Source organism: Heterodontus francisci, chromosome 27 (genome assembly GCF_036365525.1).
Source record: "Heterodontus francisci isolate sHetFra1 chromosome 27, sHetFra1.hap1, whole genome shotgun sequence".
Taxonomy (NCBI): Eukaryota; Metazoa; Chordata; class Chondrichthyes; order Heterodontiformes; family Heterodontidae; genus Heterodontus; species Heterodontus francisci.
In genome coordinates, this window is record NC_090397.1 from 15,123,214 (window position 1) to 15,140,182 (window position 16,969).

General features: G+C 44.3%; 1 protein-coding gene across 12 annotated transcripts in view; it reads left to right on the forward strand.

The window, feature by feature from the left end:
* The window catches only part of c2cd5 (C2 calcium dependent domain containing 5), a 148,837-nt gene that overhangs the window by 113,777 nt on the left and 18,091 nt on the right, over positions 1-16,969 (forward strand). For 10 of the 12 annotated variants that reach the window (XM_068058899.1, XM_068058905.1, XM_068058909.1 and 7 more), the window contains 8 exons: positions 7,285-7,348; positions 7,634-7,695; positions 9,689-9,790; positions 12,464-12,553; positions 12,654-12,741; positions 14,500-14,601; positions 16,037-16,087; positions 16,241-16,342. In XM_068058899.1, coding sequence (XP_067915000.1) covers positions 7,285-7,348; positions 7,634-7,695; positions 9,689-9,790; positions 12,464-12,553; positions 12,654-12,741; positions 14,500-14,601; positions 16,037-16,087; positions 16,241-16,342 — 661 coding nt within the window. The remainder of the gene's footprint in view (positions 1-7,284; positions 7,349-7,633; positions 7,696-9,688; positions 9,791-12,463; positions 12,554-12,653; positions 12,742-14,499; positions 14,602-16,036; positions 16,088-16,240; positions 16,343-16,969) is intronic. The other 2 variants (XM_068058900.1, XM_068058902.1) reach the window with 2 other exon arrangements.

The window sequence follows — 16,969 nt, forward strand, 5'->3', positions numbered from 1 at the left end:
TCATGAATCGAAAGCCCTTCTTCTCACACCACTCTTTCAGCCATGAATTTAATTCTCTGCTTGACCCTATGCCAATTGGTGCGTGGCTTATCTAACAATCCAGAGATTATTCCCTTTGGTTTTGTGTTTTAATTTGGGCCCTAACTCCTCAAACCTTTTCAGCAGAACATCATTCCTGGTTCTACCTATGTTGTTTGTTCCTACGTGGACCACAACAACTGGATCCTCCCACTCTGAGTTTGTCTCCAGCCGCAAGGGGATGTCTTTAACCGGGTGCAACCTTCGGAACTCTGGTCACTGCTGCAGAGAACTGAATCTATCCCCCTGACTGTACTGTCCCCGATTACTGTCACATTCCTTTTCATTGCCCCCACTTGAATGGCTTCCTGCACAATGTTGCTATGATCCTTTTTCCCATCCACCCTGCAGTCCTTGTTCTGATCCACGCACCACCTGCTCTGCCATATCTGTCTAAACATATTTATTTATTTGATTAGTTGCTAATTAATTAAAGTAATAGTAAGTTTCAGGTAGGGTTTGGAGACAAAAGAAAAACATTCACCAGCTTCTGGGAGATAAAACAAAAAGAATAAAAAGCAGCACCTCCTTCCCCCTCTGCACCAAATTTCCACTTGCATCAAAATCCCAACTTTAGCATTCTGTACCCTATCACTCTGTGCTGCACACTCTATGTGGTAGCAAGCATGGTCTTTTAGTTCAGGGCTTTAATGACATTGCACTATATTCTGCCAAGCGAGCACCTCAATAACACCACACAATATTGCACCAATCCCAGACCTTAATATCACCGCACTATATTTGCCCCAAGCTAAGACCTCAATAACGCTGGCTATATTCAGACTCTGATCAGGACTTTAATAATAAACTATATTCCATCAGATCGAGCTTTGGTAACATTGCCCTACATTCCACTGACTCAGATGAGGGATTTAATAATACTGCACTATATTCCACTGAACCAGATCAGGGCTTTAATAACATCGTATTCAGTAGCAACAGCATCAATGTGTATTTATGTAACACCTTTAACATAATAAAACATCCCAAAGCACTTCACAGGAACATTATAAAGCAAATTTTGACAGCCACAAAAGATACTAGGGCAGATGACCAAAAACTTGGTGAAGGAGATAGGTTTTAAAGAGTGTCTTGAAGGAGGAGAAGAGTGGTAGGGAGGCGGAGACGTTTATGAGGGAATTCCAGAGCATAGGACCATGGGAGCTGAAGGCATGGCCCATGGTGAAACAATTCAAATCAGGAATGTTCAAGAGGCCAGAGCAGCACGGATATCTCTGAGGGTTATGGGGTTGGAGGAGGTTGCAGAGATAAGGAGGGGGCAAGGCCAGGGAGGGATTGGTTTTAATTCATTTCATGGGATGTGGGCGTCGCTGACCAGGCCTGCATCTGTTGCCCTTGTGAAGGTGGTGATGAGCTGCCTTCTTGAACCACTGCAGTCCATCTGACATGGGTACACATACATTGCTGTTAGTGAGGGAATTCCAGGATTTTGATCCAGCGACCAGTGAAAGAACGATGCTCTAGTTCCAATTTAGGATGGTGGTGTGGCTTGGAGGGAAACTTGCAGATGATGGCGTTTCCCTGCGTCTGTTGCCCTTGTCCTTCTAGGTGGCAGAGGTTGCTGGTTTGGAAGGTGCCATTGAAGGAGGTGTGGTGAGTTTCTGCAGTGCATCTTGTATATGGTGCACACTGTTGCCACTGTGCGTCGGTGGTGCAGGGTGTGAATGTTTAAGTTGGTGGATGGGTTGCTGATCAAGAAGACTGCTTTGTCCTGGATGGTGTTGAGCTTTCCTGATGTGTTGTTGGCGCTGCATTCATCCAGGCAAGTGGGAGAGTATTCTATCTCAGTCCTGTCTTGTACCTTGGGGAGTCAGGAGGTAGGTTACTTGCCACAGAATTCCCAGCCGCTGTCCTGCTCGTGTAACCATAGTATTCATGTGGCTGGTCCAGTTCAGTTTCTGGTCAATGGTAACCTCCCCCACCCCACTCCCAGGATGTTGAAAGTGGGGGATTCAGCGATCGTAATGTCGCTGAATGTCAAGGGGGATGGTTAAATTCTCGGAAATACTCAGCAGGTCAGGCAGCATCTGTGGAGAGAGAAGCAGAGTTAACGTTTCAGGTCTGTGACCTTTCATCAGAACAGGTCCGATGGAAGGTCACAGACCTGACATTAACTCTGCTTCACTTTCCACAGATGCTGCCTGACCTGCTGAATATTTGCAGCATTTTCTGTTTTTATTTCAGATTTCCAGCATCTGCAGTATTTTGGTTATGGTTAAATTCTCTCTTGTTGGCGACAGTCATTGCCTGGCACTTGTGTGGGCCGAATGCTACTCGGCCCTCTTAACAGCCCAAGCCTGAATGTTGTCAAGGTCTTGCTGTGTATAGACACAGACTGCATCAGTATCTGAGGAGTTGCAAATGGTACTGTACACCGTCCAATCATCAGCGTACATCCCACTTCTGACCTTATGATGAGGAAAGGTCATTGATGAAGCAACTGAACATGGTTGGGCCTAGGACACTACCCTAAGGAGCTTCTGCAGCAATTGTCCTGGGGTTCAGATGATTGGCCTCTAACAGCCACAACCATCTTCCTTTGTGCCAGTTGTGACTCCAGTCAGTGGAGAGTTTTCTCCGATTCCCTTTGACTTCAATTTGGCTCGGGCTCCTTGATGCCACACTCAGCCAAATACTGCCTTGATATCCAGGCAATCACTGTCAGCTCACCTCTTGAGTTCAGCTCTTTTGTCCATGTTTGAGCTGAGGCACTAATGAGGTCAGGAGCTGAGTGACGCTGGTGAAACCCAAACTGAGCATCATTGAACAGGTTGTTGCTGTTTAAGTAGCGCTTGATAGCACTGTCGACGACACCTTCCATCACTTTGCTGATGATCGAGGGTAGACTGATGGGGTGGTAATTGGCCGGATTGCGATTTGTTGTGCTTTTTATGTACAGGCATACCTGAGCAATTTTCCACATTGTCGGGTAGATGCCAGTGTTGTAACAGTACTGGAGCAGCTTGGTTAGGGACACGGCTAGTTCAGGAGCACAAGTCTTCAGTAGTACAGCCAGGATGTTCTCAGGATCCATAACTTTTGCTGTATCCAGTGTCTTCAGCAATTTCTTGATAACACGTGGAGTGAATCAAATTGGCTGAAGACTGGCATATGTGATGCTTGGGGACCTCAGGAGGAGGCCAAGATGGATCAGCCACTGTGCACTTCTGGCTAAAGACGGTTGCAAATGCTTCAACCTTATTTTTTTGCACTGATGTGCTGGGGCTCCTCCCATCATTGAGGATGGGGATATTTTGTAGAGCAGGGTTGTCCAGCATACGTCCTGTGGGCTAGGATCTGGTCCACCCAAGGTTTCTAGCAGGCTCGCGGATGTGTTTCAGAAATGAGAAGTTCCCACTGGCTTCTTCTTTCAGACTGGCTTTTTAAAAACTATTGCAAATCAGTTTCACTGCTGACAGGTGCTGACATTGGGAACAGCAATTTTGCAACTTTGGACAGATTCGGGGTTTTCCAGAGGGTTCCTACTTATTTTTAAAAAGGGGAGGGGCGGAGAGAGAGAGAGAGGCTGGGGAGGGGCGGAGAGAGAGAGAGAGAGAGAGGCTGGGGAGGGGCGGAGAGAGAGAGAGAGAGAGAGGCTGGGGAGGGGCGGAGAGAGAGAGAGAGGCTGGGGGAGGGGCGGAGAGAGAGAGAGAGGCTGGGGAGTGGGCGGAGAGAGAGAGAGAGGCTGGGGAGGGGCGGGAGAGAGAGAGAGAGGCTGGGGAGGGGCGGAGAGAGAGAGAGAGACTGGGGAGGGGCGGAGAGAGAGAAGAGAGGCTGGGGAGGGGCGGAGAGAGAGAGAGAGGCTGGGGAGGGGCGGAGAGGGAGAAGAGAGAGAGAGGGGTGGTAAACAGGGAGGGGGAAAGAGGGAGAGGGAGGGGAGAGATAGGGGGAAACAGGGACGAGAGAGGGGGAGAAACAGGGGAGGGGGGGACAGGGGAGAGAGAGAGAGGGAGTGAAAGAGGGGGGAGAGAGAGGGGGGGAAGAGGGAGCGAGAGGGGGGGCGGGAAACGCAGAGGGAGAGAGGGGGGCGGGAAACGCAGAGGGAGAGAGGGGGGCGGGAAACGCAGAGGGAGAGAGGGGGGCGGGAAACGCAGAGGGAGAGAGAGGGGGGGGAAACGGAGAGGGAGAGAGAGGGGGGGAAACGGAGAGGGGGGAAACGGAGAGGGGGGAAACGGAGAGGGAGAGAGAGGGGGGGGAAACGGAGAGGGAGGGAGAGGGAGGGAAACGGAGAGGGAGAGAGAGGGGGGGGAAACGGAGAGGGAGAGAGAGGGGGGAAACGGAGAGGAGGGAAACGGAGAGAGAGAGAGAGGGGGGAAACGGAGAGGAGAGAGAGGGGGGGAAACGGAGAGGGAGAGAGAGGGGGGGAAACGGATGAGGGAGAGAGAGAGGGGGGGGGAAACGGAGAGGGAGAGAGGGGGGGGGGGAACGGAGAGGGAGAGAGAGGGGGGGGGGAAACGGAGAGGGAGAGAGAGGGGGGGGGAAACGGAGAGGGAGAGAGAGGGGGGGGGGAAACGGAGAGGGAGAGAGAGGGGGGGGGGAAACGGAGAGGGAGAGAGAGGGGGGGGGAAACGGAGAGGGAGAGAGAGGGGGGGGGAAACGGAGAGGGAGAGAGAGGGGGGGGGAAACGGAGAGGAGAGAGAGGGGGGGGGGAAACGGAGAAGGGAGAGAGAGGGGGGGGGAAACGGAGAGGGAGAGAGAGGGGGGGGGAAACGGAGAGGGAGAGAGAGGGGGGGGAAACGGAGAGGGAGAGAGAGGGGGGGGGAAACGGAGAGGGAGAGAGAGGGGGGGGGAAACGGAGAGGGAGAGAGAGGGGGGGGGAAACGGAGAGGGAGAGAGAGGGGGGGGGAAACGGAGAGGGAGAGAGAGGGGGGGGGGAAACGGAGAGGGAGAGAGAGGGGGGGGGGAAACGGAGAGGGAGAGGAGAGGGGGGGGGGAAACGGAGAGGGAGAGAGAGGGGGGGGGAAACGGAGAGGGAGAGAGAGGGGGGGGAAACGGAGAGGGAGAGAGAGAGGGGGGGGAAACGGAGAGGGAGAGAGAGGGGGGGGGAAACGGAGAGGGAGAGAGAGGGGGGGGGAAACGGAGAGGGAGAGAGAGGGGGGGGGAAACGGAGAGGGAGAGAGAGGGGGGGGGAAACGGAGAGGGAGAGAGAGGGGGGGGGGAAACGGAGAGGGAGAGAGGGGGGGGGGGAAACGGAGAGGGAGAGAGAGGGGGTGGGAAACGGAGAGGGAGAGAGAGGGGGTGGGAAACGGAGAGGGAGAGAGAGGGGGTGGGAAACGGAGGAGGGAGAGAGAGGGGGTGGGAAACGGAGAGGGAGAGAGAGGGGGTGGGAAACGGAGAGGGAGAGAGAGGGGGTGGGAAACGGAGAGGGAGAGAGAGGGGGTGGGAAACGGAGAGGGAGAGAGAGGGGGGAAATGGGGAGAGAGGGGGGAAAACGGAGGGAGCGAGAGAGGGGGGGAAACGGAGGGAGCGAGAGAGAAAGGGGGAAACAGAGAGAGAGAAAGGGGGAAACAGAGAGAGATAGAGAGGGAGGAAATGGGGAGAGAGGGGGGAAATGGGGAGAGAGGGGGGAAAACGGAGGGAGCGAGAGAGGGGGGGAAACGGAGGGAGCGAGAGAGGGGGGGAAACGGAGGGAGCGAGAGAGGGGGGGAAACGGAGGGAGCGAGAGAGGGGGGGAAACGGAGGGAGCGAGAGAGGGGGGGAAACGGAGAGAGAGAGATGGGGGAAACGGAGAGAGAGAGCAAGAGAGGGGGAAACAGAGGGAGAGGGGAAACGGTGAGAGAGGGGGGGGGAACGGGGAGAGAGGGGGAAATGGGGAGTTAGAGAGAGAGAGAGAGGAGGAAACGGGGAGAGAGAGAGAGGGGGGAATGGAGAGAGAGGGGAAGGGGTAAATGGGGAGAAGAGAGAGAGGGGGTAAATGGGGAGAAGAGAGAGTGAGAAGTAAACAGGGAGATAGGGAGAGAGAGGAACGGCGAGAGCGGGCGTCAGAGAGAGGAGAGAGCGGGGGTCAGAGCGTGGAAGGCTGGAGTGAGGGAGGGGGACACAGAAAGCTAGGACAACACAGAGAGGGGAGGAATAACAGAGAGGTGGGGGAAAAACACAGGGGGATACAAGGGGAGAGGGAGAGAGAAACTAAAATAGGGGAGGAGAGTGATCAATATCACTCCTGACAGAAGGACATCTGTCCGGAATACTCCTGGTCGCTACAAGAAGTGTGCAGGCAAATATTGACTACTCTTGCAAGCAAATGCCAGATATCTCACTAAATCAGTGTCCAACATATTGATGAGAAAGTAAATCAATATCTTAATCTTCTCATTTAAAGCTTCTTCACAAAATTGCACATTTTTTGTTGTTTTGATTAATAGTAAATTTTTAATGCCTTTATCTTTCCGAAATTGTCTCACTGGTCCCCTATGTAAGCCAAAAATTGTAATGTGGCCCCTCCACCCCTACGCGAAAAGTTTGGACAACCCTGTTGTAGAGTCTCCTCCTCTGGTTAGTTGTTCAATTGCCCACCACCATTCACGACCGAAGGTGGCAGGACTGCAGAGCTTTGATCTGATCCATTGGTTGTGGAATTGTTTAGCTCTGTCTATTTGTAAACAAGGATGTGAATTTCAAAATCAAGGCACGGCTTAACTGGGAGCGGACATGGCAGCAGAGTTTTGGATGACCTCACATTTATGCAGGCTAAAATGTGGGCGGCCGGTCTGGAGTGTATTGGAACAGTCAGGTCTCGAGGTGAAAAAGACATGAATGCGAATTTCAGCAGAAGATGAGTTGAGGCAAGGGTGGAGTAGGTAATGTTGCGGGAGGTGGAATAGGCATTCTTAGTGATGCTGCAGATATGTGGTCGGAAGTTCATCCTGAAGTCAAATATGACATCAAGGTTACGAGCAGTCTGGCTCAGCCTCATTCAGTTGCAGGGAGAGGCTGAGGCAAGAGAGTGGAGTTTGTAGCAGGGACTGAAAACAATGACTTCGGTCTTCCCAATTTCTAACTGGAGGAAATTTCTGCTTGTCCAATACTGGATAACGGCCAAGCAGACTGATAATTTAGAGACAGTTGGAGGGGTCGAGAGAATTGGTGTTGGTATTCTACTGAGCCAGGTGAGCTTTTTAACAACACTGCGCTGTATTCCACTGAAGCAGATCAGGGCCTTAATAACAAAGCTCTATATTTCAGATTGATGATGCTGAAGCTGTTGAAGATATTCACTCATTGTTGACAGATGCTCCCACACCATCTGGTAAGCCCACAGGAGGATGCCCACGTAATGGACTATACAACATTTTTTAACACAAATGCTTCTCTTTATCCTTTTCTAATTTCTGTGCAAATTCATTCTCTAATATTTTTCTGCAACATGGACAGAATTTGAAGATCAAATGAGGGTGTTCCATATTGATGCATGAAAGTTATCTGACTCTGCTAAACTGAACTCTCTTAAATCTGTCTCTGCTCAGCTGAACTCTCTTGATTTGTACTTGTTATTCTTGACTCGTATCTTATGTAATTTATTTGATGTTGACAGGTTTTTACAGTTGTAATACTGAGATAATGCCAGGCATCAACAATTGGACGTCTGATTTACAGGTAAGTTTGTGTAATATTTGTGAAACAATGTAGAGTTGGGAAATTAGAATGTTGGCTGCCCCATCTCCGTCTGCTCATGATATGGGTCCTGCGGCTTCCTTCTGGAACTGTCTGCAAGACGCAATGATGTGCATGTTTTGATGGCCCACTGCTGTCGTGATGTGATGGCTGATGATGAGTTTGGCACTGGCAATCAGCATTTAGTCTTGAGAGATCCCACCCCAGTTTGCTGCATGGCTTTGACTCAATTCATTTGTATGTGGAAGCCAAATGGTTGAGCAAACAAAAAGGCTAGATTATCTGCCACAAAAGAAGGCATTTCTTCCTTAAGGGAGACTCAGCCTCCAGTTGCAAACACTGCAGCTGCACCATGTTCATAATTTGACCAAAGTTTCCTTTTTGTTGTGTTAAGTTTCCTTTTTTGCCAACTTCTCCATTTAGTTGATTGCATCTTCATTTGTATGTGGAAACTGAGCTACCTTCAGATTGCAAGTTATCTAATATTCTAACACAAAAAAAACAATTCTGATGGGGCTTATTGTAGGTAGGCTACATTAAATGATTCATTTTGTTTAAAACTCCAGTGCACAGAGTAGGAGAAGTATCCTGAATGTTAAAATTACAGGTATACTGCATGTATATAAATCCAAGGAGTGAGACCTTGGGACACTGGGAGTGGTCTCTTTGTTTTAAGTGATGGTAATTCAGTAAGTTCAGGTACTGTACAGGGTGTAGTCAGGTATAAATCCTTGAAGGAATATGCCACTGTTCCTTTAAGGGTTTATATATAGACCATTCTGTGGTATAAAGGGTGAAAGATGAATATTTTGAATTTGAAGAGTGGCCAGCCAGCTATATTACATCTGTTGGTGGAGTATATTGGGTAAGTAAAAGCCAATGCAGAGTAACGCAAAGCTGAAAATAAAAGTTTGAAAGCAGTTTGTGTGTTTTTGTTCAGTTGAGTTATGGGTGACCTGCTAAATCCAGCTAAGTGGTCAGTGTACACCATGCATTAGATGGATGACTTGGAAGTTAATGCTGTCCCAGGATTTTGTGTTTTAACAATGCACCTGTGACAATTTTAGTCGATTGCTGACTGATTTCTGAGGTTAATATACCATCACACTTATTTTCCCTCCTAATCAAGACTCATCTCAACTCTTTATAATTCAACTGCCCTCATCCCAAGTAAACAAACTGTAGGTTTCTCTAATCCCACCTATTGCTTGGGCTCACCCAAGTTCCTTAGATACTGGCTGGCTTTACATTCCTGCAGAAGAGAAAAAATGTACTTTTTAAACTAATTAGTACAATATTGTTGAGTTTGGCATTAAAATGTTTTTAAGTTACTGCAAACTATTAGGAAGCACAATGGAGCAAGTAAGCAGAAATGTTGCTAATCCAAAAATGGTTCTCTTGTATTATGACATTTGAAGTCATTTTCTGTTGATAACTAGATTATTGTTTGTTTCAAGTTAACAATGCTATGCATTTAAGTTATGAAAAGACACAAGCAGGCCATTTATCTGCAAACAGTTCGGTGCTGGAACTGTTGAAATAAAGCAGGATTTTTATAACCCCCATCACAAACACATGCAGTTCTTACATTTTATGTTTTGTTTCATGTGGTCTTTTTTGTTTTTGGAAGTGTGGCAGAAATCAGATCAATTTGTAGCTACAATGCCAGTATTGCAAGTCCTACAGTACCTGTTAAATTCTTGTGTTTAAAACTAGCCACTCAGTATTTGTTTTTTTACACAATTGATTATTTAGCATAGTCTTGAAGGGTGGTCCATTTCAGGAATGCATTTACAAACAGGGAAGTTTGAGGGCTCAGTATTTATGAACTCAACCTTTGTTAGAATGGGTTATTCAGAAAGTTATCAGCCACAGCCCGAATAATTAATATTTGTAATTTTGTATTTATAACACTCAATTGAATGTGCCTGTTACTATGACTAACTGTGCTTTCCCCTCTCCTTTCCCTTTTTAGATGTTCACTTCAGTGAGAGTGTTCCGGTTAAACAATGTTACTAGTCTCACATCGCACGGGCTTAATAAAGCTTTTAGTGATCTTTGTGAAAATCTGTTGAAGGTAAGAGGCTGGAAATGATGGGAAAACATCATCAACAACTTGCAGCCTCTTTAACATTGGGAAATTTTTCTCAAGAGATCTGAGGACAAAACAACCACTGATAACTTTCTTCTTGTATTTATATCAGTAGATGCCCCTCGCTATCTCTGTAACCGTGTCCAGCTCTACAGTCCTTTCTGAATTATCATTTCCTTCAGTTCTGGCCTCTTGTATATTCTTCACTCCCATTGTCCCACTATTGGCTGTGTCTTCACTTGTTTAAGCCCCAAGTTCTGAAGTGCCCTCCCCAAACCTCTCCACCTCTCTCACTTTCTTCTAAGACCCTCCTTAAAACCTACATCTTTGTCAAAGCTTTTAGTCACCCCTCCTAAAATCTCTTCCTATGACTTCAGGGTCCATATTTGTCTGTTTGTGCTATCAGTGAAGCACCTTGGGATGTTTGTCTATATTAAAAGTGTTGTATAAATGCAAGTTCTTACACTAACTTCCACGTTCATTGAGTTGAAAGTTGAAGCTGTTGCAGAATAGAAGCTCCTCTAAATGCTAGGTGCTTTTTGATTTAATTTGAATTTATTAAAGCCCTGATATAGTAAAAGATGGATGAATAGTATTCAATTGAGAAATCCTGTGTAACTATAGTAATAAAATTATAGATTTCTAGGTGCAGAAAGAATAGATAACACTTGGTTCATGTGATCCCTTGGATTGATTTTGATCACCTGAAAAGGTGGAGGCGGTGCTCAGAGAGAAATCTTACAGAGTATTGTTTTGCTTATTGGCCTTAGGTCTTTTTCTCTGTTTTTCTGCCTGTCCCAGAAGATTACATGGTTGAGGGATGGTGAGAGGTGAGCAGTGGGAAAGTGCTTAATCATGATTATGGCCCAACAAATGCATGGCTGTGAAAATGTGTCATGCACCATGAAACCTTGGGTCCTCCGTGAAATCGGCTATTTTGTGAACTTGGCGCATTTTCCTTTTTGACACAAGGCTGAACTCGCTAATTGGTAGATGAGAGGGGGCTTCCGGTACAGTTTTGAGAGAAGCAGTCTCAAGTGTTAGCAGACAAGTGAGAATGCCAGAATGAGCAAATCAAAAACGGCCACAACCAGTACTGCAGCACATGGAGTGAGAGAATTTGGAAGCCAAATTCTGCATGCTGATGGTGGAATACTGTTTTGTACAAGCTGCAGTGTTTCGTCGATCACACACGGCAGGCAACGGTTCAGCGCTATTTAGAGTCCGAAAGCCATCGCAGCAGAAAGAGAGCATCCGACACGGCACTGCTGGAAAATGAACACCAAGCGCCAACATACCATTGGAAAAATTTGATCACCCAAAGCTGCGGGTATTCATTCAACATAATGTGCAAAATGATGGTTGCTTGCCAAGTGAAAATAAACTATGACAAAACTACGTACCAAAGGTTTTTGCTATACATTGTGAGGAGATGAAGTCTCAAATTAACGCATGTGAGTCTTTTGCAATTATTTGTGATGGGTCCACAGACCGATGGATTTAGTCACTTGCTTTGAATCTCGACCTATCACAATCCATGATGCTTTCAATAAAGTAATGGATGTACTGTTCTGGGCTGAAGCACAATCAAGCGGATGACACTGAATTAAATGCCTGTGCTCAACAGGTGTTTTCTTGCATGGCAAAGAAGCTCAAACAATATTACTTCCATGGAGAAGAGTCATGGGTGAAGCAAAAGTGACTTCGAGGTTTCAACAACCATCTGTGGCGTTCCTGAAAGCTGTGTGTACCTTTGACCCAGCACAAATGCACCTGTTGATGGTGGATTTAAAGTTGTTTGATGTGATTTCTGTCTTTGACTAGAACTGTCAGCTGGAGATTCCTGCTTGTAAAAGCATCACAAAAGAAGCGTTGCCTATGCTGCAGTTTTGGGATTCTGTGGAATGTAGAAACCCCACCTTGCAAAGCTAGCATGGTGCTGTCAGACAGTTACAGAAAAGTCTGTGGACGCAGTGAGAGCTCTGTCTAAAAATGGGCATGTGTTCACAGTGCAGAGACAGGGAATGAAGAAACAGATAGTTGCATGTTGCTCTATGCTTACATTCAGTCACTGACTTCAGTGAGTAAAGAATGTGATCTGTTTATAGTTAACTTTTTACAATAGCTTTTGAGTATACAATGAATGCCATTTGAAACCAGGAACCTCCTTGTCTTTTTTTGTTTTAAATAGATCATTTTCATGTTATGTTGCGACGTGAAATTTATGATTTTAAATATGTGAAATTGTGAAATTCACGATTCTTAAAATGGTGTGACCATGTAATTTGTAAAATTTTACCGTGAATTTGGTAGGACCCTAGTCATGATGCTCTGGCCATCACTTTGTGGGGCAGGCTTGATGGACTAGCAGGTCAATTTCATATGTTCATATGCAAGAAGACTTTGGAAATAAAATAGTAGAATGTTTATATTTGAAAAACAAATTCAATATTCAATTTTGACAGCAGACTAGCCCTGTGAGATAGCAATTTGTGCTTCAGCTGAAGATATTTATCAATTTGTTCTTTTGCGACTGGGTGCAGTTATGGGACTGTAAACAGTATAGTGATTCTTTACAGTTCTAAAAATTTTACGTGCAAATGTTACCATGTTTTTTTTCTCTATTTGATCAAATAAGTGTTTTCCCTAATTCCCCAGACCCTGTATTTTAAGCTGCGGTCCATGGTACCTTGCTGTCTTTGTCATGTGAATTTCAACGTTGCATTACCAGAGGATGAATTAATCCAGGTACATAGAACTATACTGCCAACATTTACAGCAGTGTTTAATGTTCCAACCCCCATAATTTGGATTGTAGCTTTCAGTCACATTTAGTTCATTTTTGTAGGTTGCAGTCACTGCTGTTGCAATAACATATGACAAGGACCAAGCCCAATACATCACTAAGGTTTGCACAGACAAGAACCTTCTGAAAGGTGAGTTATTTCATTGTCAAGAAATAATATTTGTTACTAAATGACATTAAAAAAAATCCACATTAAATGCTCACGATTTCTAAAATGATCCAGGAATTTGTGACAGCTGCATATTGTTGGTTTTCAGTGCTTGGATAGCTTATTCATTAATTTATTGTCATCACATTGCATAAAAGTTGAAAATAGTAATTCACATGCAGCCATTGAGCTGTGAAACCAAGGTTCTGTTAAAACCCTGAGAAAGATAACAACCTCCTATATTTAACTGTTAGGTTCATTAATTAATGATTTTGTGGATAACTTTGGGAGGTTTTAGCATTGAAAAGAACCTGGTGAAGAGAAATCCAGCCTGACCATTGTAACTCTGATAAAATCAGTTCCCATTTCCAAGACTTCTAGATAGTCCATACCACAATGTTTTGCAAGTTATTGTGCTATAAATTCTGATAAGTTGCTTAGTTTAGATTTATTTCCGCTATTATAGCAAACTATGTTTCAGAGACTCAGATTTTCTGCTGTTTGGTTCGCTGGTGAGAATTCACACAGGAAAAAAAACTGCTTGAATATATAGTATAAAATTACTGGAATGTGTTGTTTAAGGTACTAACATTTTCACTCACTTGTGCGATAGAGTTTCATTTCATGCTGTGAATGTTGGGTTCTGAGCGTAATGTAAAATTTATTATCTACATATTGGATTTAGGTGTTTATATAATGAAAGACACTAAGGTAATGGTCAGAGTTTTCCCAAAGTATACAGTGGTGTCTCCCAGGGTCCTCATTAAGACTGCTGCTCTTTTTGACCTGGACTTGGGTATACAGGGCGTAATTTCAAAGTTTGCAGATGACATGAAACTTAGAAATGTAGCAAATAATGAGAAGGATAGTGACAGACTTCAGGAGGACTTGGACAGACACATGGCAGATGCAGTTTAACATAAAGAAGCATGAAGTGAGGCAATATAAACCAATAGCACAAAATTAAAGAAAGAGTAGGAAAGGACTGTGGGGGTTTATGTGAACAAATCTTTGATGGTAGCAGAACATTGAGAAGTCTGTTAGAAAATCATATGGGATCCTTGGCTTTATAATTTGAGGCGTTAAGTACAAAAGCAAGGGAGTTGTGCTAAATCTCTCATTAGGCCCCAGCTGGAGTATTGTATCCAATTCTAGGCACTGCACTTCAGGAAGCATGTCAAGACCTTAAAGTGCAGAGGAGATTTACAAGAATGGTGCCAAGGATGCAAAACTTCAGTTGTCTGGCGTGACTGAAGAAGCAGGGGTTGCTCTCTTTCGAGCAGAGAAGGTTAAGAGGAGATTTAATAAAGGTGTTCAAAATCAGGAAGGATTTTGATGGAGTATATAAAGACAAACTGCTTCCAGTGGCAGAAGGTAACCAGAGGACACAGATTAAGGTAATTAGCAATTGAACCAGAGGCAGTGAATTGTTATGATCTGGAATGTACTGCCTGAAAGGCTGCTGGAGGCAGTTTCAGTAGTAACTTACAAAAGGAAGTTGATAAATACTTGAAAGGGCTACAGGAAAAGTGCATTAGAGTGGGATTAATTGGATAGTCTTTCAAAAAAGCAGGCACAGGCACAATGGTCCATATGGTCTCCTTCTGTGCTGTATCATTCTATGATATTTTCTTCAGCTAGACATTGTGGGAGTACTCTGAGCCGAAAGTATTCCTCTTTTCTACTCAAGATTCTTTGCCGAATTTAATTAATTGTTTCTGTTTCATCATTGGCCTAAAGCTTCTGTCGAGAATGAAGAACAGCTCCAGTTTACTTTGGAACTCTGCATGGAATCGCAGTCAACTCAACCTGCTGTGCACTTTTCCCCTAGTAAGACTGCAGGTAAGACAGTGTAGTAGACATAGGAGTTTTAGTAAATATTTAAATTGAATCTTTGTGGTACTCAAATATGTTAACGGCCTATAATATCATTACTGTACCACATTTCACTTCAAAGCGAGGTTAGAAACTGTTCGATGTGGCCTGTTTCTACAACAGTGAAAACTAATTAAAAGCCTTCAGTTCAAGACCCAGTCTCTAGATATTTGCTCTCGAGTCTTGCCCAGCAGGTAAGTGGGGGAAGGCGAAGAAAGAATTTTTCTCTCTGAATAGTTAAATACACCATCTTGCTGGTGAACTAGAGTGGGATTGATATCACTCATGGGATGCCTATAAATTGTACAATCCCAGTCTTTTTGTTGAGAAGGCATGTGTTTTGGTGGGAAGAAGGAAAACCTTCCCTTATTTAAAAATGCATTTCCTTTTGCAGATGTCCCTTTATAAGATGCTTTTAAGGTAAATGGGTGTGCAGCTTTCAGTATAAACTTCTATTTTAACATGATGCCAATTTGGAGTGTTTGTTTTTTTTTGAGCTGTTTAATGTGAAGATTTTGCAACAAATTACAGTACATTCACTGCAGAAATTACCTAGCCATTCAAAGCGAATAAAGAATCCAAATCTTCATAACTGGATTCTCCACAACCATTATTGAGTGAGCCATAATAAATAGTCAGTGAAAATACTTGCCCCAATCACCACCTGTTGTTGTCGTAGTGGAATATTTAGATTAATGTTTCTTGGGAAATATTAGTGGTAAGTAAAAGCTAGCAGTAGAGAATATCAATAGGTGGCACTCCAATAATTTGGTTTGACAATACATATTTGAATGAATGTGCTTTGGAACAATAGTAATACTTAACGGTAACACTAGTGGACACTAATACATGTGCCACTGATCTCTGTATGTCGCCCCATTTTCTTATCATTGGGAACTGAATAAGAGGGCTATGACTTATGCATTAATGGGTTGGTTTTAATAGTTTTTACCGAACATTTTAAACCAATAATTCAAACTCTGTATCTGTAAATCATAAAATGATCAATGAAAAGGAATAATATTCACTCAATTTCTGGGTAAGATGATGTATTTTATATGCAAACAAGCCCCCATTGTTTTGTGGCTTGAAACTGTTATTATTTAAAGTGCATTTTATTTTGAATCACATGATGTACAATTTTCTCCTTGACTGCCTGAATCTAATCAATTGAAGTACTTCCTCTGGATCTGTATTTTTCTCCAGTTTAATTCTTTGGATGCATTGTAAAGAGCAGAACTGTAGAATTGTAATTTAAGATCCTAATATTTGAGGTAATGATAAAGCTCTCGCACTTTGTCTTCATGCTATACGTGATGTTTAAATCCCTTGGTATCCTGTTGCCTTGCAGAGCTCTTGCATCTTGATTATCCAATATTTATTCATTAAATCTTTTTCTCAGGGATTACAGAAAGTGGCAACTTGCAGCCAGTCACCCCAGCAGCACAAGGAGGTGAGTAGATCAGACTGTTAACTCAGCCAAGGAAGAGGTCTTCATTCTCCTTTTCAGACCCTTTATGCAGTGATGATTGGTTCATCAGAGGAGCATTGCAATAGGCAATAGATGTCATCCATTTTTCTTTTTCTTTTCTGTGTGTGTTTTTAGCCACCTCAGTTGATTACAGTTCCTTTGCAGACAGATGCAGCAGCTGGATAGAGTTCATTAAACAGAAAGCTCAAACCATAAGGCGTGGATCAATTAAAACAAGTAGGCGAAAGTTACAGTTTATCATGGTGATAATAATCTGAGACATGCCTATGATCCCCAGTGGTGAAGGATGGACTGTCCTACCCAGTAATCGCATTGCAAATCAACAACACATGCAATTTGAGTGTGAAAGCTGCACCTTTGTCCAGAGAATGTTTAACAGAAATTAGTTAACTTTCATTTGGACAGCTTTAACCTTGAGATGAACATGTTAAAATATTGCATTCTACTAAAGTAACATCTTTCACACTCTTGATCAAAACTTCCCTTCAGCAAAGAAATGTTTCCTTAATTTCTTTTTTTATTGAGGTACCACCAATGCAACCATCGCTATTAAAGTGCTCCCTTTCTAGGGGGAAAAAATGAGCCTTTTGAAGGAATGCCACTCTCTTTGAAAAATCCCATTCCAGCTGTTATGCCTCTTTTTTGTTGTTGCATGTTTTGCATGATCACCTACTCTTTAATGTAGCCCATGCCTGCTCCATCACTGAGCTTCAGGTGCTGAATATATCACTTTGCAGCTGCTTTGAAAAAATATGACAAAAAGCATGTCATCATCTAAACAAATTGGTCTTTCACTGCTAACTGCATTCTACTTTGTTTCTGTCTCTCTTCCAACCCTTGTAG